This window comes from Semicossyphus pulcher, unplaced genomic scaffold, assembly GCF_022749685.1.
Source record: "Semicossyphus pulcher isolate SPU_LCO1_2020_fin unplaced genomic scaffold, fSemPul1.0.p SCAF_5, whole genome shotgun sequence".
Lineage (NCBI taxonomy): Eukaryota > Metazoa > Chordata > Actinopteri > Labriformes > Labridae > Semicossyphus > Semicossyphus pulcher.
Genome location: NW_027211726.1, coordinates 11,472,876 through 11,496,990, shown reverse-complemented (window position 1 = coordinate 11,496,990; position 24,115 = coordinate 11,472,876). Strand labels below are relative to the sequence as shown.

General features: G+C 42.1%; 1 protein-coding gene across 6 annotated transcripts in view; it reads left to right on the top strand.

Annotated features, from left to right (window-relative positions):
• The window catches only part of celf3a (cugbp, Elav-like family member 3a), a 33,853-nt gene that overhangs the window by 8,815 nt on the left and 923 nt on the right, over positions 1–24,115 (top strand). For 2 of the 6 annotated variants that reach the window (XM_069682134.1, XM_069682138.1), the window contains 10 exons: positions 9,456–9,504; positions 11,533–11,661; positions 13,737–13,816; positions 14,422–14,565; positions 16,210–16,354; positions 18,177–18,326; positions 18,575–18,634; positions 19,862–19,966; positions 21,471–21,614; positions 21,707–21,839. In XM_069682134.1, the coding sequence (XP_069538235.1) occupies positions 9,456–9,504; positions 11,533–11,661; positions 13,737–13,816; positions 14,422–14,565; positions 16,210–16,354; positions 18,177–18,326; positions 18,575–18,634; positions 19,862–19,966; positions 21,471–21,614; positions 21,707–21,834 (1,134 nt within the window). In that variant the 3' untranslated portion in view covers positions 21,835–21,839. Of the gene's footprint in view, positions 1–9,455; positions 9,505–11,532; positions 11,662–13,736; positions 13,817–14,421; positions 14,566–16,209; positions 16,355–18,176; positions 18,327–18,574; positions 18,635–19,861; positions 19,967–21,470; positions 21,615–21,706; positions 21,841–22,269; positions 22,348–24,115 lie in introns of those variants that run through there. The other 4 variants (XR_011309477.1, XM_069682136.1, XM_069682135.1 and 1 more) reach the window with 4 other exon arrangements.

Sequence of the window (24,115 nt, the reverse complement as noted above, 5' to 3'; positions counted from 1 at the left end):
TGCGCGCGTTTCCGTGGAGAGTACACAACCAAAGATATGGGCGGATGGATGGATGGGTGGAAGTTGTTGGTTTTATTATACGCTGCTCTCAGGTTTCTTCATTCACTATCTGCCCCTGTGTGTGTGTGTGTGTGTGCGCGTGTGTGTGTGTGTGTAAAATCTGAGCTGCGAGGCCTTCTGTGTTTAAGCTGCCCATATGAGAGGAAAGAGCCCTCTTTGAGTGGAACATCTGACTAAGCCTGACATTTACTCAGCCATAAGGACTCAGACGGAGCAGACACAGGGGTTTTATCAATAGTCTGAAATAAATGCATATGCTAAATATAGCCCCGGCTTTTTAGGCAGGATATGAGATAGGAAGTTGAAGTGCCACGATGTTGTGCCCTTAATGTCTGAGCAAACGCAGTGCTGTAGAAACACATGGGCTATGAACAGTTTAAGGGTGTTAAGACTTATTATACTCTCATATACCGTAGATGCATTCAAATGTTAGCAGCTTATTCTCTTGTCTTTACAGCACAGGCAGGAAAATAGTGACAAAATGTGAAATAAGGCAAAAAATATGACACAAAGACAAAGTTGTCGCTCAGAATTCAGTTCACTGGGGGTCTAAAACATGCAACAAGATATTTTATGTGTGTTAATACCTCTTTATATACTCATTAGCATCGCTAAAGTTAGCCTTTTTTTATAGCTTCTGACACAATAGATAGAAATTGACATTAAATGCGCCAGAAATATGACAAAAACATTGTTGCTCACATTCAGTTCGCTGAGGCTTTAAAACAAGTGCAACATAAGGATGAGATATTTTTAGTGTCTCTTTTTTTTATATCACACAGAACTGACATTTGATGTGCACCAAGACAAGAAATGTGACAAAAACACAACGTTGATGCTCAGATTTGGTCCAAATGTTTTCAAAAACACGCTCAGCACAAGTCATGCAGGATATTTGATGCGTTTTTGCACTCTTTAATATGTCGTTAGCACTGCATGTTCAATGTGTAACATTAAAGCCTTTTTTATAGCACATGAGGCAAAAGGTAGAAAAAATGTGACAAAAATACATCTTTAAAACAAGCAGAACATGAGGATGTGGGATATATAAACGCTCTTTAATATATGTTAGCGCTTTTACATTTTAGTCTCTTTTGTTTAGCATGTAAAAAGGCTCAGTTTTGGTTCACTGCGGCTCTTAAACTTGCTCTTTTATATACCTGTAAGCACATTAGCGGTCTTCAATCTTTTACATTTTAGTCCGTTTTCTATTGCACAAAAGGATAAATAGTTGAAAACTGACATTTAATGTGCAAGGAGACAAGAAATATGACGTAAAGCGGAGGCTCAGATTTGCTTCACTGTGCCTTTAAGACATGCCGAACATGAGCATGTGCATGAGACTCTTTAATATACCTGTTAGCACATTAGCAGTATTCAATCTTTTACATTTGAGTCTCTCTTTTTTTAACAACACACAAGGGTGAATAGGTAGGAACTCGACCTTTTATGTGACAATAAATAACACAAAGTTGAACACTCAGTTTTGGTTCACTGACGCTCTAAAACATGCTAAACATGAGCATTTGAGATGTTGGATGGGTGTTAATAATCTTCTATGTACCGATTAGCATTGAGACGTATTAAATCTTTTACGTTTTAGTCTTTTTAATATAAAACATAAAGATAAATGGGTAGAAAATGACATTTAATGTGCAAAGAGGCTCAGATTTGATTCAGTCAGGCTGCACATAGCACGTGCGATATTTCATGGGAGTTAACACTCTTTTATATACCTGTTAGCACATTAGCAGTACTCAATCCTTTACACTTTACTCCTTTTTCTATCACACAAGGATGAACAGGTAGAAAGTGACATTTTATGTGCACCATGACAAGAAATATGAACACAAAATCGATGCTCAGATTTGGTTCAGTGAGGCTCTAAAACCTGCTGTGAGATGAGTGTTAACGATCTCTTATAGGCCGCTTAGCACTGTAGATATATTCCATCTTTTACATTTGAGTCCCTTTTTATAGCACACGCAGAGAAGCAGGTAGAAACAGGCATTATAAGATGTTAAAAATATGACAAGAACACAGAGTGGACGCTCACTTTCGGTTCGCCGGGGCTCTAAAACGTGCCGAACATGATCACGTGAGGTATTTCACGTTTCTGACAATAAGCAGATGAAGCTTTGCCCCGATATGAGTCGCGGGGATGATGATGGTAGCAATTAGCACGCCTCAGAGCGAGCGTGTTCACATGATGAATCTATCCGGAGTTAAACGTGCGTTCATGCGTCGATTCATTTACATACACATGCATATCAATGTGCGATGGGGACGATGCAGGAGCGCACAACAGAAAGGGCCCGTCTGTACGTCACTGAGAAGGCGACTGTAATGATGGATGCAGATTGGATTTATAGAGGTGGTAAATGGGTGTGAACTAGAGAGAAATTGGATAAAATAAAGGAGGGGGGGTGTAAGAGAGGGTGGGGGGAGGGGAGGAGGAGATGAATGAAAGTTTGACATAATGAACAGTGGGTGGCGGTGAGGGTGGAGGGGGGCTGGAGGTGCATTGAGGACGTGTGTTTATCAGCTTAAATACAGACATCTGTTAGGGAGAGCTATAGTGTGTTTTTGGGGGGTAGGGGATTGTGTGTGCGTATGTGTGTGTGTGTGTGTGGGGAAGGCAAACACACACTAAAGTGTAAGCAGGCTTTTGTCACAAAACTCATTAGGCTCTTTGTACTACACACACAGTGAACTACAGAGGAGTAAAAGTGTGTAAAAAAAAACATGCCCGAGTAACAAAAGTCAATAATAATAAAAAAAAAGAAAAGAAGGAACTGAACTGTACTCACACACACACACACGTGCACACACGCGCACGCACAGATGTATTGGGGATTCAGTTCTTTCCTCTTCTGCTCCACTGAATCGAGTCAAACAACACTTGACATGAATATTGAACAGAAAAGTCAAAACAATTGAGAGTCAACTTGTGTGTTGTTATAAATTTACTCTTTCATATTCACTTTGAAGGATTTTTGTCGACTGTCTGACATGAATAATGTCGGCTTTGAGACGTGTCAGCTTCGTCCTGACTCTGGACAGACTAGTGAGTCCTGAGAAGCAGCTCTGACACTGAGGCCCGGATCATTGATTAGAAATTATTGAACAGTACACGTGTTGCTCTGTCGCTCTCTTTGTGTTGGATTGATTTAGTGACAGGCGGATTCAGGAGAAGCTTTCAGGAGTTTCTCTCTCTGCTTTGTGCGCCTGTTAGCCTGTGTGAGTGTGTGAGTGTGTGAGTCTGTGTTTGTGTGTGTGAGTGTGTGAGTGTGGAAACATTAACTTGTGCATCTCTGCTGCTTTTGTCGTTTTGTTCTGACTCTTTATGCACTCCGCTGTCCCTCATCTGTTAGTCTCCCTTTTATCCCTTTTTGTTCTTTCTTTTTTGTTGTTTTTTATTCTTTATTTTGTTTTTGTTCTTTATTTTGTTTTTCTTCCTTTTTAGTTTATTTGTCTTTTTGTTTTTTTGTTCTTTATTTATTTTTTTGTTCTTTATTTTTTATTGTTCTTCATTTTATTTTTTCCCTTTTTTTGTTTTGTTGTTCTTCTTTATTTATTTATTTTTTCCTTTTTTGTTTTTATTTAGTTTTTTCCCCTTTTTTTGTTTATTCCCCTTTATTCGTTTTTTAAAATTTTTTTTTGTTTTTTATTTTATTTTATTTTTTCTCTTTTTTTCTTTATTTTGTTTTTTGTTCTTTTATGTTTTTTGTCTTGTCTTGTTTTTTTGGTTTTTGTTATTATTATTTTTTTCTTTTTTCTTTTTTTTTTTGTCCTTCATTTTATTTTTTCCCTTTTTTGTTTGTTCCTTTTTTTTTTGCCTTTTTCCTGGTCCTTTTTTTTTATCTCTCTCTTTCGTGTCATATACCAATTTCCACCTGTGCTCGCTCTTGTCCCCGGGTGAATTCACAGGTGCGTCCCGGCGTATAAGAGGAGGTGGTGAATGGAGGAGTGAGGGAGGGAGCGAGGGAGAGAAAAAAAAAAGCAACAGAAAAAAGGAGAGGAATAGAGCAGGGAAAGAGGGGAGGGGGAGGGGGAGGAGGGAGGTGGCAGGTTGATTGCGGTCGCAGGTCTCGTTGCCTGGAGACGGTGGGGACCAGGGATGCCAGGTTGCTAGGCGACCGGCACGATGCAATGACCAGCGCTGTGTGATGGAGCGGAGGGGAGGCGAAGAAGGGAAAATTGTCTTTGTGCCCCCACCATCCCCACCCCCGCCCCACCCACCTACACCAACACACGCGCACGCACACACACACACACACACACACACACACACATACACACACACTGCTGTAAATGTTCTTGAAAGAGCAGGGGAGATGGTCTCTGCTGATATATTTACCATTCAGAGTGGCTGCTTTTCCAGCAGAATGGATTGAAATTGGAGAGAAAAACAGGCGACATAAATGTGTCACACTCACACACACACACACACTCGCATGCTCACACACTCACACAGCAGCCTTTTGCTATATAGACCTAAAAACAACGGCTGCTTTGAGCCGCGAGTACAGAGATTATCATCTGCTCTGCTGGTCACAAAAGAAAGGCGAGAAAAATATGATCATCTGTATTCTTTAGCCGCTCAGGCTGTAAACGATCGTCTATTTAAAACACGCTCTCACCGTAAATGAAGTGTAGATTAAAATATCCGCTTTACATGGGAGCTGTTGCGCCTCCTCTGTGTGTATAGATGTTGATGTTTATGAAGAGGGCGCCATGCTTTATGGCGAAAGGGGTCGAGCTGTGATTTGATTGGATAATCTATGGATTTAATATCTCATAATCCCGTTGAAATCCCTCGGCGGCATCACAGGGTGGAAAGATTAAGTATGTGTAGATGCTGCTTTGACCGACAGGGACAGAACGAGCATGCATGTGTGTGTGTGTGTGTGTGTGTGGGAACAATAAATGTGTGTTTACTTGAAAGATAATTGTACATAAAATCTGCGTTGTGTGTTTTCACATGAGGAGCACAGGGAGAAAAATCAAATAGTAAAAACACACAGTCGTACATTTGGTGCTCAGACGGGCAGGTTTTACCGTCACAGTATGAGACCGTTTTTGTAAACAAGAGTAAAAGAGATACAGGGGAGGGAGGGGGGAGCAACAGGAGGAGGAGGAGGAGGAGAGGGAGCAACAAGAGGAGATGGAGGAGGGAGAGGAGGAAGATGAGGAAGAGGAGAGGAAGCAACAGGAGGAGATGGAGGAGGGGAAGGAGGAAGACGAGGAGGAGGAAGAGAAGGATAGGGGGAAGAGGGAAAGGAGGAGGGGGAGGTGGAGACAGAGCACCAAGAGAAAGAGGAAGAGGAGGAGGAGAGAGCAACAGGAGAAGGAGGAAGAGGAGGAGAGAGAGCAACAGGAATAGGAGGAAGAGGAGGAGGAGGAGGAGAGAGCAACAAGAGGGGGAGGAGGAGGAAGTAAGGGAACAACAGGAGAAGGAGGATGAAGAGGGGAAGGGTGAAGAGCTACAGGAGGAGGGAGAGGAGTAGAAGAAGAAGGAGGGAGAGGATGAGAGAGAAGGAGTAGGAAGGGGGAAGGGGAGCAACAGGAGAAGGAGGAAGAGGAGGAGGAGAGAGAACAACAGGAGAAGGAGGAAGATGAGGAGGAGAGAGAGCAACAGGAGAAGGAGGAAGCGGGGGAAGGGGAAGAGCTACAGGAGGGGGTGGAGCAAAAGCAGGAGGAAGATGAGGAGGAGAGAGAGCAACAGGAGAAGGAGGAAGATGAGGACAAGAGAGAGCAACAGGAGAAGGAGGAAGACGATGAGGAGAGAGAGCAACAGGAGAAGGAGGAAGCGGGGGAAGGGGAAGAGCTACAGGAGGGGGTGGAGCAAAAGCAGGAGGAAGATGAGGAGAAGGAGAGAGCAACAGGAGGAGGGAGAAGAAGAGGAGAAGGATGGAGAGGATGAGGGAAAAGGAGGAGGAGGGGGAAGGGGAGCAACTGGAGAAAGAGGAGGAGCAGGAGGGAGAGGGGGAGGAAGAGGGGGAGCAAATTACAGTTAAGTGTGTGTGTGAGCGGTTCAGAGATATTTTTCTCTCTGCTTCAGCGCCGACAATCAACAGGCACAAACGCTTCCCTCTTTTTTTTTCATTTTTCCTCCTCCTCTTCTCCCCCTTTCTCCTCCTCCTCCTCCTCCCCTCCTCACTCATCTAATCCTCTATCTATCTCTCTCTCGACCTAGAAGTACCCTTTGTCCTCCTCATTTGTTCCCCCCCCCCCCACCTCCGTGCGTCGTTCTTCGCAACCTTGTTTACCTGATGTGGGGCTCTCATCATCGGGGTTGCCATGACGACGGCCATGCGCCGCGCGGCCTTCGTCAGAGCGGCGGGGCCGGTTGCCGTGCCGATGTGAAGTGGCACTGCCTTGATGGCCTCCACTTCTCGCTGTTTTTTCCCCTCTTGTGTTCTCTAATTCCAGTCTCCTGAGCCATCTGCTGCGCGGCTCCTTATCTCCTCCTCCGCCTCCTCCTCCTCCTCCTTCTCTGTTTGTCTTCCTGCTCTGAAATATCAGCCAGACGTCACTCAAACATGTGATCAATCAAAGATGTCACATTAAATCAGTGTCATGAGGTTGTAGCTTCAGCTTTGATTCCTTATGACTATAGGTTTTATCTTTGCATTAGAAAGGTAAAGGTCAGCCTGCGTGTGTCTCTTTTGAAAGAGCTCAGTACATTTTGTATTTATATACACGTCATATTCAGAAAATTAGGCCTGTACTAAATATAAAACCCTGTGATCATGTATTTTTCTTTGTAGTAAATGGAAAACTTTCCCCATATTTACTAATTGGAAAATAGGGCTGAGTCCTTATTCATAAGCTTTGATTTTATGTGTTTGAAGCTGCCCTCTTTGCCTCCATGTACTCACATTTTTGGAGCCTTTATCGCTAAAAACTACTTTGATCGCAACCTTAAAACCATTATTTTTTCCATAAAATATTGACGGCACAGTCAAATTTGGTGAATAAAAACACTGAGGGTGAATTAGAACTCAATAAAATCTAATCTATGGTCCAACATATACAGAATTACACAGTTAGGTTTTAAAAAGTTAAAGTTGTAATCTCGAAGACACTTCCCAGATATCCAGACAGTGTCGCATGTGTGACGTCCACGGTTGGCTCCGGTTGTAACTCTTGATTTTCGGTCTCTTTCCTTTTTCCTTCCTTATTTCTGAAGTTGTATCTGTAGCCATCGATCTTTTCTTTGTTTGTTCAGCCATAGTAGATTACTGTTTACTCCGGAAAAGCAGCCGCTTGGCTCCGCCTACCCTCTCTGGCAGACCAACCACTGCTGGGTGATGGAAAACGCATCACTAACTGGGCGCCGCTTGTGATTTTTTCGACGCACCAGATACCCAGTCTGTGTTCGAAATGCCCTACGATATACTACATACTGCGTCCGTCATTTCAGCTGCCGCTGTGACGTTCCAGCGCTTTGCATTGTGGGATATAGTAGGCGAGGAAGAATGGTCCGATGCATACTGGAGATTTTTTTCCAAATTAGTACGACATCCAGGCATTGCATACAGCATACTACACTTACTGCTAGTATAGTATAACATTTCAAACACAGCACCAGTCTGTAATACTGCAAATGCAAAGGCTTTTATCAGTGGGCCATATACTCAACCACCATTGTGTTACCTCATTCGGCGATAGATAGAGACTTAACACATTTATTCAAATGAAAATCTTTAATGAAGAGATTTATATATATATTTTAAGAATAAAGCAAAGTGGAGGTAAGAAAAAGTAAGAAAGGAAATGTAGTCTTAAAGGACAGTAGTAGAGTAAATGGGACATATAGATTATGAATATAATATTGCACTCATGCACGTGTTGTATATTGTAGATATTGCACTAGCCGCTGTAGGCATACAAGTGAAAATAGAAATGAGTTGCACAATGGTAAACAGTGGACGACACATATTTAAAGAGTGCTTTTATCCAGAGCACCAAACAAAACCACGACCATATAAATTTGAGCCCGTAGGCCGTGCTAGGATTATCTTCACTGCAACAAAACACATTTTAAGGATGTAAGGATGAGGTTCGATTCAAACAAAAATTACTATTCACTGAGTGCAGAACCTAAAGATCACATTCTCCTGACAGATTGGAAGATGGTTTTGAGACTTTGCCCCTCCATCTCCTCTGTCTTAATTGGCGCAATCAATTGGAGGCTCTCCGTGAGGAGACGTGGGGGCCCCGCTCTGCAGCAGGTGGTGCTTGTGTTTCAGCCGGTAGTTTGGTTACGGTGTCGGCACAGAGATGGCCGGTGTGTTTGTTCATGCGGGTCCTGGCGGCAGCGATCAATAGTGTCTCCTGGTGACCGATCACAGCGGATCAATCAGTGACACGGGAGCGGTGACGGGCTGAAATGTCACCAGCTCCATAATTAAGACCTTCATTAAGCCACAGTTAACAGAGTGTCACTCTGATGCTCTCACCTCGACTCCTCGCCGACATCAGCCTCCCTTCTCCGCGCACACACATCCCCCACCTCCATCTTTTCCTCCATATGCTCCTCTTCTACCCGTCTCAATCCCTCTCAATCCCACCCTTCAAACTGTCTGTTCTTTACGTCATTCAATACCTTATTTCAGTGTATTCGTAATCTAAACATATGACAGACGAGTCGTGGAGGCGCTGATATGTTGCACAAGAGGTTCTGTTAAATAGTAGAGAGGAGGATAATTGTGAAAAAGAGGCATTTCAGCAGTCTTTGGATGAATTATGATAGGTCACCTAATCCGTGTGCTCCCTTTATTTCTTTATCATTCTTTGTTTTTCTCCACATATTATTCCTTCATTTCTAACCCTGTGTACCCTCGTCACTGCCTCTCCTGTCAGGCTCAGAGTCGCTCACTATTCTGATGCTGCGTGCTCCTGTAATCCAGATTAGCCGGCGAGTGTGCTTAATCTTATCACTTCCCCAATCCCGCGTGGGTGTGTGCTTTTCCTGGTTTTGTGTGATAGGGGGAGAAGGAACGATAGGCGGCGGGATTAGAGCGCATTCTGAGAGAGAGGAGGAGGTGGAGAGAGAGAGAGACACTGAACAACGCTGAGAATGTGAAATCACACATATCAGTGTCGGCTGCGGTCTGCTGGCAAAAAAAGGAGACGGAGAAGAAGAAGAGAAATTAGTGGGGGATCGTAGGAGGATGGAGCACAGGCCAAATTAACTAACATCCATAAGTGCACGATGATGTCATCGTTACATCATATTACAGCTCTCACGGCTTCTTTAAAAGGCTTATATCGAGAGAGGACAGTTAAATCTTAAAACAGCAGTTTCCATGTGTTCCCGTGTTAATGATCACCACCAATGTCCTGTAGTTAAATTGACCGTGCCCTTTGACCTCTGTCTTTTCCAGATGAACCGTCCGATCCAGGTGAAGCCGGCAGACAGCGAGAGCAGAGGGGGTAAGAGACAGCAGTCCCCACCCAGAAACACAGCACCTGTTCAAACACCACCACCACAGTGAACACAAACAGCTTAAAAATCATTTAGTCTTCCATCCAAATTTAAACTCTTTTGTTAACTTGCAACACTAGAACTTTTAGAACGTGACAGCTCAGGTGCCTGAGTATTGTCAAATTGATTTTTAATGGTGTTTTTGTAACAACGGAGGCAACAGCTCCCATGATCCCAAGCTACGTCTTGGAGTCAAACTTCATTTTCTTTTAATTGAGAGACCCCAGTGGCAGAAATTAAGTTTTTATATGTGAATTCAGTCATCTACTTAAATGTACGTATTACATTTTCAAAGCAAACCATAATTTTACGGCAGCTGCTGGTGTCGTTAAGGTCTCTAAATCACCTTGAAAATGTTAAAGTAGGTACTCCACCACACATACTAAGTTTTTATTGTTGTCAAAAGGGAGTTGAAAGATGCCCTGCTTTGGCGTATTACAAAAGTCTTCTGCTGGTAGAGCAGCACTGTTGTCAAAGTGGGTGTATTATGCTAATTTCAAGCTTCATATTTCACTCTGTGGAGTATCTTAGCATAATTTACAGTTAAAAAAACTCAGAAACTCTGTACAGGCCGTCATACAGCCTCTGCCTGAAACGACTCAGTCACCTCTGTCTCTTTAAACCCCGCCCACTGTCTTCTGATTGGCCAGTTCTCTGAAGCCGGCTGAGGCTGCACTTTGTGACATCACAACCTGGCGTTCACAGCAGCCTGCAGACTGAGCTGAGAAGCCTGGGGATTACTCCAACATACTTTTACCTACAGATTTGAAACTTCACCCACGTTTAGTCTGGACCTCCATCATTGTAACATTATATATACGTCTTAAAATGTGAAACAGCACAACCCCTCTTTAATTATGGCTGAATGGCTCCACTTAGCTGCATCAGTGTCAAGGTCCTTGTATTGTGCATGCTGTCTCCCTGTCAGGCTGTCGTGCCTTACAGGGACTCGTGAACAGAACGGGGCCAGTGTTTATGTTGTTAGTGACACCTGCGCTTCTCCTGCTGTGACAGGGCATCTTTTGAAGATCAGTCGCATGATAAGCTAATTTTCTCCATCTTCTCTACATTTGGAGGACACATTTTAATGTCAGCAATGTTGTCCAACCTCTAAAGAATCATAATGTTCTTTGTTTACCATTTTAAAAGACATGTAAAGCTTTAGACGGCGGTCACGTTTCTTTCATGTTATGTGTCAGCGAGCTTGCAGACACTCAAATCTCTGATATCTTCGGTGTCGGCTGTTGTACCACAAGAAATTACTACATTTTACCCTAATGCTGCTTGATTTTCTGAAATTATAGCTGAATTATAGTTAAATTTGCCATCCAACTCTTAAATATGACACATGAACAACCCAAACAAGCAGGCCTCTCTAATAAAACCATAGTTTTCAAATGCACCATCATTGATTTACGATTGCATAAATGTAACCATATAGTAAAGACAATGATATGCCCGCATTATTGAATCGATTCTTATACGATTGCAGCCTGAATGTTACATAAAATACAACCCGTGTATCTGTGGTTTTGCTTTGGTGAATAGTCTGCAGGAATGTAACGTGTTCGTGATTTGTAGTAAACGGGCTCAAACATGCAGAAACACTGGTCTGATCCTTCACAGACGGGGACAGACGGAGCAGCTTCTCTGACAGCACAGAGGGTGACAAACATTTGAGTCACCGCCAGCTGCTGTTTGTTTGTTGTGATGTTCATGTTACTGCACTCTGGTGGCACTCTGAAGAATAGCAGGCAGAGGTCCACCCTGCTTCGTACAGTAGCTGCTTATGTTGCTCTCTGTTAGTCATGCATGTACGGTGACACGGCACTTCTCCCTTTTTTTCTTCCCTTTTTTTTTTTATCACCTCTTCCATTAAAACATCCACTTTTTCCCCTCTCTCTGTAATCTGGCTCACGTTATCCAAACATTATCTTGTTCCCCCCCTCCCATCTTGGCGATCTCCTTCCCCTTAGAAGACAGGAAGCTGTTTGTGGGCATGCTGGGAAAACAGCAGACGGACAGCGACGTGAGAAAGATGTTCGAGCCGTTCGGGAGCATAGAGGAGTGCACGGTGCTGCGCGGGCCTGATGGAACCAGCAAAGGTACAAAAAAACAAAAGACACCTGAGAAATACATATAATCAGGTTAAATATGTCTCTATATGATAAGTAAACTTTATCAAATTCTATCCCCACACATTTAAAGAATAAAGATCCAAAAGATGCTTATCTATAAATTAGTTTTTACTATGGTTCGTATTATTCCCACGCTGGCCTGTGGTGCATTCAAACACCTTTAAATAGTGTGGTGCATATTAATTTACACACAGGCAGATACATTCTGACCCCTGATAGTTTTATTTTTAATTATCTTATATTTTATTTTAATTAAAGGAACATGAGACACATCTTATCTATATTATGGAAGCAGACTCAACGTAAATCCAGAAAAGCAGTACCAGAGGGAAAACATTCCTTTTATTGTAAGGCCAGGGAGACACCTCTTCTTCAGATTTCCACTTGTCATACTAAGCATACATTCGTAAGATGCTATTTCACCATTGCACTTTCAGTTCTGTAGCCTTTCTGTTCTTCCAGTGTCTTGAAATAACTAGACAGACCGATATAATGCCCCCGATTATAACAGAAAATGCACACTTGTTTGTTTGGTATTTGGGACCAGCACCCTTGTTTTAGGTGTTTTTAACCACTTTAGTTTGGCATGCACGATGCCAACAAGTCAACGGTACCGACTGATAAAGGCTTAAAGTAAGGGATAATGTCCCCGTCATTGTCAGAGTCTGTTGACATTTTCTTTTCCATTCACTGTCTTTAAACACCGGCATATCACACATTGCGTTGGGTTTAAAGTTTACTTAATGTGCCATCTTCAGTTTTGTAGATCTCTCTGTCGTAGCATCGTTTAACCTTTATTGCTTTCTTTCCGCCGTTTTTCGTCTCTTTTCTTTTTTCCCCTCTGTAAACTAACCAACGTCAAATTTACCAAACTTCTTTCAGAGGATTGGTAGGATTGCAGTTAGTCCTCAGGATTGTGTGATTAGAGCCGCGTCCCTAGCAACGGCCTGTACTGCATAGCAACGGTCTGCTATTAAGAAATAACAGACTTAGAATGCTGTGATTAACCAAACAGAATCAAGTATTTAACACAGCTGTGTAATAAAATTAGATTTCTGCCTCAGCACTAAATGAACATTTCTGCCAATATGACTGATAAGATTGTGCTCTAATTATGGTCAAACTGTTGACTTTTAAGACAATCTAATGCCAGTGAGCACTCACTCTGTCACAGTAGGCAGTGTGCACCTTTGCAAATGTAACGTAAAGATATATATGGCATCTTTTACATGTAACCTAAGTTGAAGTGCTTTTCTTAATTTGCCCAGTGAATGTGTATTCTTTAAAAAAGTCAGAGTAGACATAATCACTTATTAATTCCACTTGAGGAGAGACTTACTGTCACTAGTCAGGTGAAAAAATTTAGCCAAAATAATTTGGAAGATATCAATAAATGGGATTAAACAGTTGCAATAAGATCCAAGGTGTTACTTATTTAAGCTTCCCACTAAAATACTAAGTTAATATTTGTCCAAGTGAGGAAAATGATCAGCACTAAGAAGCTTTATCCTCTTTTTTCTTCCACCCTTTACTCGAGTCTCCTAAAGCTCTTAAAGATCCGTAGAATCGAAGTGAACTCCAGATTATGAACGTAAAAAGTGACATTGACTGACGCTATCGGCATTTTAATCCAGCCCTGAGAATTAAGCCTCGGGCACTTCACCATCGCTTGAGTGTAAATATCTTTTGTCACTAACAACAAAGCTAATGATATTTGCCATGTAAATCAAAGTCCGGCGACAGTTCAAACACAGATGCTGGATTTCTCTGCGTTTGTTGCACGAGGCATGACTAATGGTGCGATAGGTTTTATGGGTCATGGCTAATGATGCGTTTGGTGGTTTACGGACTGTGATTGATGAAGCAATGAAAGTCTCGTGGACCATGTTTAATGATGCCGGGGTAACTGATGAAGCACTAGATCTAAAACGGCTCCTAATGTGTTTTTAAAGGGAAGTAGTTTCTGTATCCTGTGTGTATGTGTGTGTGTGTGTGTGTGTGTTTTATTGAACTCACGTTTAATTGTGTGTCATTTCATCTAGGTTGTGCATTCGTAAAGTATCAGAGCAACGCAGAGGCCCAGGCCGCCATCAACACTCTGCATGGGAGTCGTACTTTACCTGTGAGTCCCCCCCTACACACACACACACACACACACACACACACACACACACACACACAGTCAAACATGTGCTTAAACATACGCACATTTAGATGCTCCAAATACAGTCATTAGGACACTCAGTGGGGTGACTCAGCTAATAGTCACCACTTCTCTTTTCTGTCCCCCTCCTCCACACCTACTGACACACACACAAGCAGACACACACACAAATCAAGGACGGTGGTGATTAATACAAAGACCCGGCAGTGCTCCGACTCCATTGTCTTCCTAAAGGACGATTGTTTTATGAAATGTCCCTTGTTTTTTTTCTCCTGCTGGGTTCAGGAGGACTAAATTTCAGCTTTTTTTCTACTTTTATTTAATAGCAGGTAGTTTGGAACAGATGGGGAATAAGGGGAGACAGGGGAGGGATGACTTGCAACAGTCTTGAACCGAGGACATTGGGTTTACAAGGTTACCGTCTAAGACCCCTAGACCAATAAGAACCCTGAAGTTTTTACCTTGCTAAGAGTCGGGATCATATCTCTTATGATGTGAAAGATGTCAAAGGGATGACGATATGAGTTTGAGTTTTGTTATCTCCTCCGTTATTTCCTCCTCAGGGCGCCTCGTCCAGCCTGGTGGTGAAGTTTGCCGATTCGGAGAAAGAGCGAGGGCTCCGGCGAATGCAGCAGGTGGCCTCTCAGCTGGGAGTCATCAGTCCCATGACCCTGCACCTCGGGGCCTACAACGCCTACACACAGGCTGTAAGCAACACAAGCATTAACATTTACACATTTCTTAAAGGAGCAGTTCTCCCCTGGAAAAAGCCACCGTCAGTCAAAGCAGGTGTTCTCTGTAATCGATAGAAGCAATAATATTTGAAATTGAAGCCATAGCTGTGGAGGAAGTTGTACAAACAGCTTGTGGTTTCGCCCATTCTGCATTCCTACAACACCCAGCATGCATTGCCCTTTGAAAGGAACGGCCCAGCGAGAGACGCTGGAGTGAAATACTACCGTTTTGCGTCAGGCAACGGCTCAGAGCGGTACAGAATCCGAAACACGACGAGAATATTCTGGTGGATAGTCTAAAAAATCTTCAGGTCTGCAGTCTACATTTCAAACCTGATGATTTTGAAGGAGACATGACATCAGAGGCGGGCGTCCTAGATTGAGGAAGTGTAGTTTAGAGAGCTCCCTGGCCTCCACCAGATGACACGTTTTAAATAGTCTGGTGGAGATTTTCCAGGGCCCATTGGAGAGGCGGATAGCACAGAGCCAAATTACCATAATGGCATTAGCTCCCCATAATAGCGTGATAGGGCTGAGGTTTAAAATCGGCGAACTGGCCCTTTAAGAAACACACGCTTTACCTTTCTCTAAATCTTTCTCTATTTATACTAATTTTTTGAATATCCACACTGAAATACAAAAGCAAATGAGGTTATGTTTTTGCCTTCTGATACTGACAAGAACAATAAGGGGCTGGTGATCGCTTCACAACAAAACTGCTTACATGATTTTAGTCGTTTGGAACTTCATTAACAGATGTTTGCTGAAGCTGAAGTAAAACCAATGTGACAAAAAGGGAAAATATTTGACTCAAAATGTCCTCTTAGACATGAGACAGAATTAACTGTCTGGTAAGCACGCCTAAGTCAAGCTGATACGTTCAAGTGATTCTTACAGAATCAGTCTAAATGTCTAATTTGATGATATTAACTGGAAAAATTGCAGCGTAGAGTAAAGCCACATGACTGTTCTTTTCATTGCTAATTGAGCGTTTACTGCAAATGGTTTCAGACTCGGCTCATTAAAAGTTGTTCAATTTGTGAAGCTTAAGGAGGCCTGACAACATTTTTGCTCGTAATGGATGCAATGATTTATAGTGACGTTTAGTACAACGGTAAAAACACAAGACCCGAATGAAATAGCTCTCTGACAGGCCAGTTTTAAAACGGTAAAACTACAAAAACACTGACGCAGGGTTTAATGTAATCATGTCACCCCAGATACATGATGTTGAGACCAATTTTTATTTGGATTTGCTTGCAACATGAAGCGTCTGGACAGGTCTGCAAAAACAGAGAAGATCACCAAGGACATCTGGTCTGTCTCTGTTGTGTTGTAGTGTGCACGTGGCCTTTAAACATATTGACTCCTGATTGAGATTCAGACTGGAGCCATTGCAATTATATTAAACATGTTCATGACTGGGTCACGTTACTTGAGCTTGGTTATTACCAATCTAAACAAAGTGTGTCCTTATACATTTGTAATCTACAAGTATGTTGACGTTTCTCTACTTTAAACACTCAGGGAACCCTTAGAGCAGACAAACAGATCCCTCTAAACATACTCGAAACTCTGAATCTCCTGACTCCCTCCCTCTCTTTCTCCATCCTCCAGCTAATGCAGCAGCAGGCCCTGGTGGCGCAGTCGGCCTACCTCTCTCCTGTTGCCACGGTGGCGGCGGTTCAGATGCAGCAGCTCGCCGCGCTCAACCCCAGCAGCATCATCGCCACGCCGATCGCATCCATCACCCCCTCCTCAGGTAATGAGAGGCAGGGATGTCTGGCCCCGGCCGGCCTTGATTAGATTTCTGCTTGAAATATGAGGACAGACACACAAGGAGAGGCGGACCTAAGAGGACAAAATAACAAACATTTGTTTTGTAGTATTTGCTCTTTTTCAGGCTGTTGTGATGTTAGCCGCGTTAGCTTTTACATTTAAGGTGAAAAAGATGGTGAAATTGCAACTAAGCAAGACTACCTGCATTTTGTGAATAAGCAGATTGTATAAGCTCACTTGTAAAGCAATTTCCTGCTGCCTATAAGCTTACATACAGTATATACAGATATCAATGTATCTGCAAAAAGCAGGGAGCGAATTATCGGTTTGGCTGTGCTTTATATAGCTTTCCAATTTCAATTAATTCCTAAATCTTTACGTCTTACGATATATCATCTCATAAATAATAACCACTTCCCCTAAAAATAACTTGAGCCCAAAGGGATCCCTTAAAATTGGTGACTTACTTTTACAAGGCCGCCAAAAAATAACTCTCCCAGCAACTGTTAACTAATGACACAGTAAACAACAAATGCACAGACATTAATTTCCCCCCATGGATGATGTGTAATAACTTTGGTGATCCCTTCACTTTTTCATCTCCTGCTTTCATCAGGTAAAAAAAAATCTAATTTGCCCAATACTCTGATTTATGACCTAATGGCTGCAAAACTAACGCCGTTCCCATCAGCCTCGTCTGTGTAATGTGTCTACTGCAAACTAGCAAACGTTAGCATGTTAAACTAGGATGGTGAACATTGTAAACATGACCTGCTTTAAATTTAAAACTAACAGAAGTGTTGAATGTATTTACTTCCTCATAAAATTTTAAGTATATTTACTAGCTTGCATTCTTAAAGTGACTGCACACTGCCCAGACAATGCCCAACTCACCTCAACATTCTAAGGTTGGCAGTTGCTGGTTGCAGTCTTTAGAATGTTCCGGAAACCAACTGCCACACTGCCCCAACACTAGCAGACAGGACAGAGCTTGTGCCTACTTTATAAAACCTAAACTAAAGTGCTTAATGGACGGATCAGAACAGGACTAGGTCAAAACCTAGTATGTGGCTGACCGCATCATAGGTGAGGACAGCGGACGAGCAGCAGAGGGGCAGCCCCGCCTTCTCCCCGAACAAAGTATCCAGAGCCGTATAGACAAGAGAGTTGCGTCAGTAGAGGTCCAATATGCTCCATGATCCGCCATTGCAAAGTCGCAACTCTCTCTCTCTCTATGGCTCTGAAAGTACCGTCACTAACTCAGTCAGTCAGTCAATCAGTCAGTCAGTCACATACAGACCCGTGTGTAGGGCTGATCACGGCGGTCAGCCAAAAAGAAAGTTGTGCGTACTGATGTTCCGCACGCTAGTTGTCAAGGGAACGCACTCTCAGTTGTGGAATGTTGCGGTTTGTTGGGAAAAGGTGAACATGGTTCCGACTATCCACGACTCCACCAAACCTGACTGGACATGTCAAACTCAAACAACTCCGTCCGACAAACACCGACAAACACAGACTGTCGGCGCACACTGACCCAACAGTTGGTTTTTGGTTGGAGTTGGGCGGCGTTTGCCTGGGCAGTGTGCAGCCACCAGCAAGGGCTTTGTCATTGTAGGCATATTAGCATGCTGATGTTAGCATTTAGCTCTCATTTAGCATTTAGACTAGTAGTCTTATATTGTGTTAATTGTTACATCTATTAATCTACAACTCATTTGGGCACATACCTCTCTCCTCTTTGTCTTGCTTTAAAGTCTGTATTATTGATGTTAAATGAAGGGTTTTTAATGAAGAAATGTCTGCAGGTACCAGCACTCCACCCTCCATCACAGCCACACCTGTTCCCGCTCTGCCTCCACCCATTGCAGTGAACAGCTACACCTCTGTGCCAGCTCCACCCAACAGCCAATCAGCAACCGAAGCCCTGTACACCAACGGGGTTCATGCCTATCAAGGTAAATCAATTCATTTAAACCCTTCTCAGCACCTGCACTATACCTGAGGAGGAACTGTGCTGCTGCCATAAAACTCCACAGACTCTTCCTGTTTTGATGTGCAACAGTAACGGTCTAATTAAGAGGAAATGAAATGAAACCAAAGCACTAAATGTTATCTGGAGCGTGCTGATGTGCCCCAAATAGCATTTAGGATTTATTTGTGTGTGTGTGTAGCAGTTTGTGATGATGTGTTTACTGTGCCACAGCTCAGAGTCCTGTCCTGGACCCCCTGCAGCAAGCTTACACAGGCATGCAGCACTATACAGGTGAGCCTCACAGCCACAGGAATAGCTGTGTAACATGGATATGTGTGATATACTGTATATGTGGTGTTTTTTTATGGAAATGTATTGATATTTTCTTGTTTTTTGACATTGTACTCAACTCAATTCAGCTTTCTTTACAGCATATAGCACTTTTCATGCAGCCCAAGTGCTTCAGATAGGAACAAACTTAAACATTTAAAGACTAAAAATCTACACTAGACACAAAATATAACCCATGAATAAACTATTGTAAAAAACACAGATTCTGGTTATAACATTACTCCAAATTAAAAGCCAGTTTACAAAAAATATGTCTTTAAATCCCTTTCCATTTTACATAATTTGACCCCTGATATCAGCACACTTCCCAGATGTCCAGACAGTGCTGCATGTGTGACGTCCACGGTTGGCTCCGGTTGTAACTCTTGATTTTCCTCGCTGACGGTCGCTTTCCTTTTTAGACTGTTTGCCTTCATCTGAGCGTCGGATTTGTTTCTCTGTCTTTGGATTTTCACTTATTGTTGAAGTTGTATCTGTAGTCATCGATCTTTTCTTTGTTTGTTCAGCCATAGTAGATTACTGACTTGCAACACAGAGACCAGAAAAGCAGCCGTAGCTTACCTTAGCTCCGCCTACCCTCTCCGACAGACCAACCACTGCTGGGTGATGGAAAACACGTCACTAACTGGGCGCCGCTTGTGATTTTTTTTCTGCAAAAGTCACACCAGACAGCCAGTCTGTAATACTGCAAATGCAAAGGCTTTCATCAGTGGGCCATCGGCTCAATCACCATTGCGTTACCTCATTCGGCGATAGTGACTTAACATTTATTTACATGAGAATCTTCCACGTTATCTCTTTAAAGTTCCTAGACATAATCTTCTCTGTGTAACCAGAATGCTAAACAGTTTTATGTAACATAATACCATGCTGCTACACTACCTTACACTACCTCACACTCCCCCACTATCTAACACTGCATGTGTAAAGTACAAATTTACATCCAAAGTCAAAACATGCACATATATAACTAAATGTAAATAACCTGCAGCTCTATAGGGTGAGTCACGCATCGCAAATATATGCAAAAATCTCCCAGTTTTAGCCGATCTGTGGGTGGGGATGCTGCTCTGTCAGATGTTGTTTTCAGGAAATATCTGATTAGTTTGCAGTCTCTGCCTTCTTCGCTGCTGCGCTCTGCTCACCTGTTCCTCTTCTCCCCGTCAGCCACCTACCCCGCTGCGTACGGCCTGGTGGGTCAGCCGTTCCCCCACCAGCCCACCCTGGTGGCTCAGCAGCCGCAGCAGCCGCAGCAACTGCAGCAACGAGAAGGTACAGTCAGAGAGCTGAGGGCTGATGTGGTCCATTCATATCTTAGTTAAACATAGCAGTGGTTTTGTATGTTGTAGTTTCTTCACCACAAATCACACAAACTTTGCATGGCAGATACACATTATGCAAACAGTGCTGTGTAGGAAATAAACAATCTTATTGGGCCATTTTAGATATCTGATGGTTTTCATTCATTGTTGTTAGATATGGAAATGCTTACAGATTAGATTTAGGTCCTAAGGTATTCATTTCACAGTGATCAAATCCTCACATTGTAGTTCCTGTGTGTTAAACACTATAGCTGCAGATGCTGCAATTTGTAGATGCTGAAATGTATGCTATATCTCTATTTGCTTTTATTACAATACATGGCTGCTGTTTTGCTTCCTTTTTTCCGAGAGTTAGATGAAGAAAATGACTTTCATGCCCATGTGCGCAACTGGAACCTGGAGATAATTAGCCTAGCTTAGCATAAAGACTGGATATAGGGGTAATTTGCTAGTCTTGCTCTGTCCAAGGGTAACAAAATCCACCTACCTGCACGTCTATTCATTCTGGCAGATTTTGAAACATTCAGACTTTGCCAGGCTAGCTGCTTTCTTCTGTTTCCAGTTTTTATGCTAAGCTAAGCTAACTAGCGTCATATTTATTGTACAGACAAGAGGGTTGTTTCAATCTAACGCTCTGCAAGATTCCTTAAAACCTCTTTTAATATTTGTTTTTAAGTTGTGTTCTATTTTGCTTTATGTACCAGAAAGAACCATGCTTGTAATTATTTTGTGAATGTTCCCGAGGTTAGGAGTTAATTATTATTTTTCACATATTGGGAAACAAATCTCCTTTATTTTATTATCTTGAGAAAACAGAAAAGACCAATATTAGATAATTTATTACGACAAATCCACCTTTGTTTTTCTTGTGATTACTGGATAATCCTGGAGAACTAGAAAATTGTTTCATTTGATCACACTTGATTTCAGCTTCAGGATCACTGTCAAAATACGTCACTGATTACTGAACATTGATTGCAGCACGGTCTGATGCATTGATCAATAATGGGTACTAATTTATCAGACATTTCAAGCTTAAATCAGACTGTTGAAAGGCGCCATCTGTGCATGTTGGCAAAAAGACCCTCCTGATCTCTGATAAAAATAGTTAATAAGAGGAAATGACATTTTGTTTTCTTGTGATTATGAGTCGATTATGTAATTATCCCAAAATTGACTTTGCTTGTTTTCTTGAGACAACAAAATAATTATCATGTAAGCTTAAAATAACAGCTTAAAGAAAATTAAATGCAACCGTGGCTGTTTTAGGCTTCTGTAGTTCTGCCCTTGTGTGCTTTTCCTATCATGACTTCTCCGAGTGTCTAGAAAAGAAGTGAAATGTACTATAATTGCTGCACATTGTTTAATAAGTCAACTTTGCAGTTTTCACCGATGGTCTAACCTGTCTCATCTCGTCATGTCTGTGTTGTTGTGGCTCTCCTCTGTGTGTACAGGTCCCGAGGGCTGTAACATCTTCATCTACCACCTGCCACAGGAGTTCACCGACTCTGAGATCCTGCAGATGTTCCTGCCCTTCGGAAACGTCATCTCTGCAAAGGTCTTTGTCGACCGTGCCACCAACCAGAGTAAATGCTTTGGTAAGCCTCTGTCATGGCAGTTGTCACCTTGGGTCAGTTTTTTTCCTTCACTTTGCGTGTTTGATTTGTTTCATTCTGTCACTTCCTCTCAGGTTTTGTGAGCTTTGACAACCCGTCCAGCGCTCAGACTGCCATCCAGGCCATGAATGGCTTCCAGATCGGCATGAAGAGACTGAAGGTGCAGCTGAAGAGGCCCAAGGACGCCAACAGGCCTTACTGAAGGAGGTGAGTAATCGTGTATTGACATATTCGAGGAGACGGGGAGGGATTGATAGACAGCTGGAAATGTGTGTGCAAGTTAAAGAGACAGAGTGGATGTAATTGGGGGCTCGCTGCTTAAACGGCTGTCTTTCATGTGGAACTGAAGAAGTCAATAACCCTACAGTAAATTAACTTTAATGAGGTGGCAGCACTCTGGGAATACCATCAATTTTAAATACTTTGTGTAAAAGATGCTCCTGCTTTTCTGTGCTCAGTTTGATTGAAAAGTAGATTTTTACTGGGCTCAAATGTTCTGTCTAACCATGTTCTGTCGCAGGGTTGAATGCCAACTACTGTCCGTCATTAATTTTTTCTTTTACTTTTTCATTTTTATTGTTTTTGTGCTGTGCCATATGCCATTTTTCCTGAAAAAAAACATCACACCACTCTCAAGACTGTCCCGTCCATACATATATCGTGGAGACGTGCCTAGCAAGCGCTAAAACCTCCCCCCCTTCCTTCTCACTGCGTTGTAAGTTAAATGGCCTGTGTTGGTTGCTGTGGCCATATTGCCTGTGATGGTTGCCATTAGCAGTTTTTATTTTTGGGCCGTTGCCTTGATTCACCATGCTCAGCTGCATGGCGGGTTATTGTGGCGACCATGAACTGTGTTTGGTGCGTTGTGAGTTTCCTCTTATTATTTTGTCCTGGTTTGAATCCTTGCAAACACTGATCAATAACTGTCACTTTACCTCAGCATCTGTAAGCAACTGATTATCATGACATGCTGTTTTTTTTTTAAGCCCTCTAAAAGCTACAATGCTAAGCGCTAAATTAGCTTCTTGTCCATCAAAAATGGATTTATCAGGATTTTTTTCTGTTAAGGCTTTTTTGGTTTTTGATTAGTTTCCTTTTTGTCGTCTGTCATGATTATCATTCTTACACACTCCCTCTGTTTAGTTGGTTGGTGTGGTAGTTTTTCGGTGAGTGCGGGGGTTTTGTTTGGTTGTAACTCAATTCCAAGTGACTTTGTGCCTGAACTTTGTTTGGTTTTTGTGAGACTGAAAATGTACTGAACGTGCCCCTGTTGATGGTTCAAAACATAGTGAGTGTGAGACTGACAGAAGGTGTGTGCGTTTAAATATTTTGTGAGTTTTTTGTTTCAATTAGATGTGAAAAAATATCCTGTGTGTATGTGTGTGTGTGTGTGTGTGTTTGTACCAACTGAGACACTAACCTTACTTTAGAAGGTTTTGGGTAAAGCTGTTTGGTTCCTGTGACACGTGCTGCTGGCTGAGGAACTGCATTCCTCTGTAGGAATTCTGGGACTCCAAAAAACATAATAGTAATTATCCAAAAAATACACATAGTGTTTAAATTATATATCCCAAAAATGCCAGAAAAGACAAACAAACAGATAAGGTGTCTCATGCACAGGGTATCTACTGGTCTCTGACTAAGCTTTAAAAGAAAGAACAAAAAGGGGCCTTAGGATTAATTTTTTTAGATTAAAAAATATTTTAAGATTTATACAATTTATATAAAGTTATATACAATTTTAGGCCAACATTTTTTTTTCATCCCACTTTTTCCTACAATAAACAACACCTTAGTTTGAGTCTGCTACAACAAATCAATACATTTAATTTTACATCAACCCCTTAACAAACAGGTCCCTCCTCATCTCATATAGATTAATATACAGTATGAAGGTAAATCAAAGCTATTTATGTGTACATGTATATGTTTGCACTGATTGGCGTTATTTTACAAATGATCCAAATGTCATTTGAACACATTAAATTCACTCTGACATATTTGACAAGATTAGAAATTTGACTATCTCAAATTATAATTGTAATTTATAGAATTTTAAGTGTGTTTGAACAAAATTCGAGAGTTTTAAAAGACTGCTTTTAAAGAGGTGTTAGATACATTTAATTATAATAAAGGATAGAAGATTGACATTTACTGCTCTGATACCATATTGGTAAAATGGCTTTGAAACAAACCAGGTTCTTCTGGTACCTGCAGATGCCCTGTGTGGAGCAAACCACATCACAAATAATGTTAATATTACTAGAATATCTCTCCCAACTCTAATTTGGAGAGTCCGTCCTCACCAGAATTCCTACTGTGCATGTTCTGAATAAATTTGCCTGCCAAAAGAGATGACAAACTACTTCCTAAGAACGTGCATACACTTGCAGCAGTATGACTGTCACTATTTGAGTTGCATGGACACTAGTTTGATTTCTGAGACTCCCCCTGAGGCATCAGTGCAAGCAGTGTGTATTGCA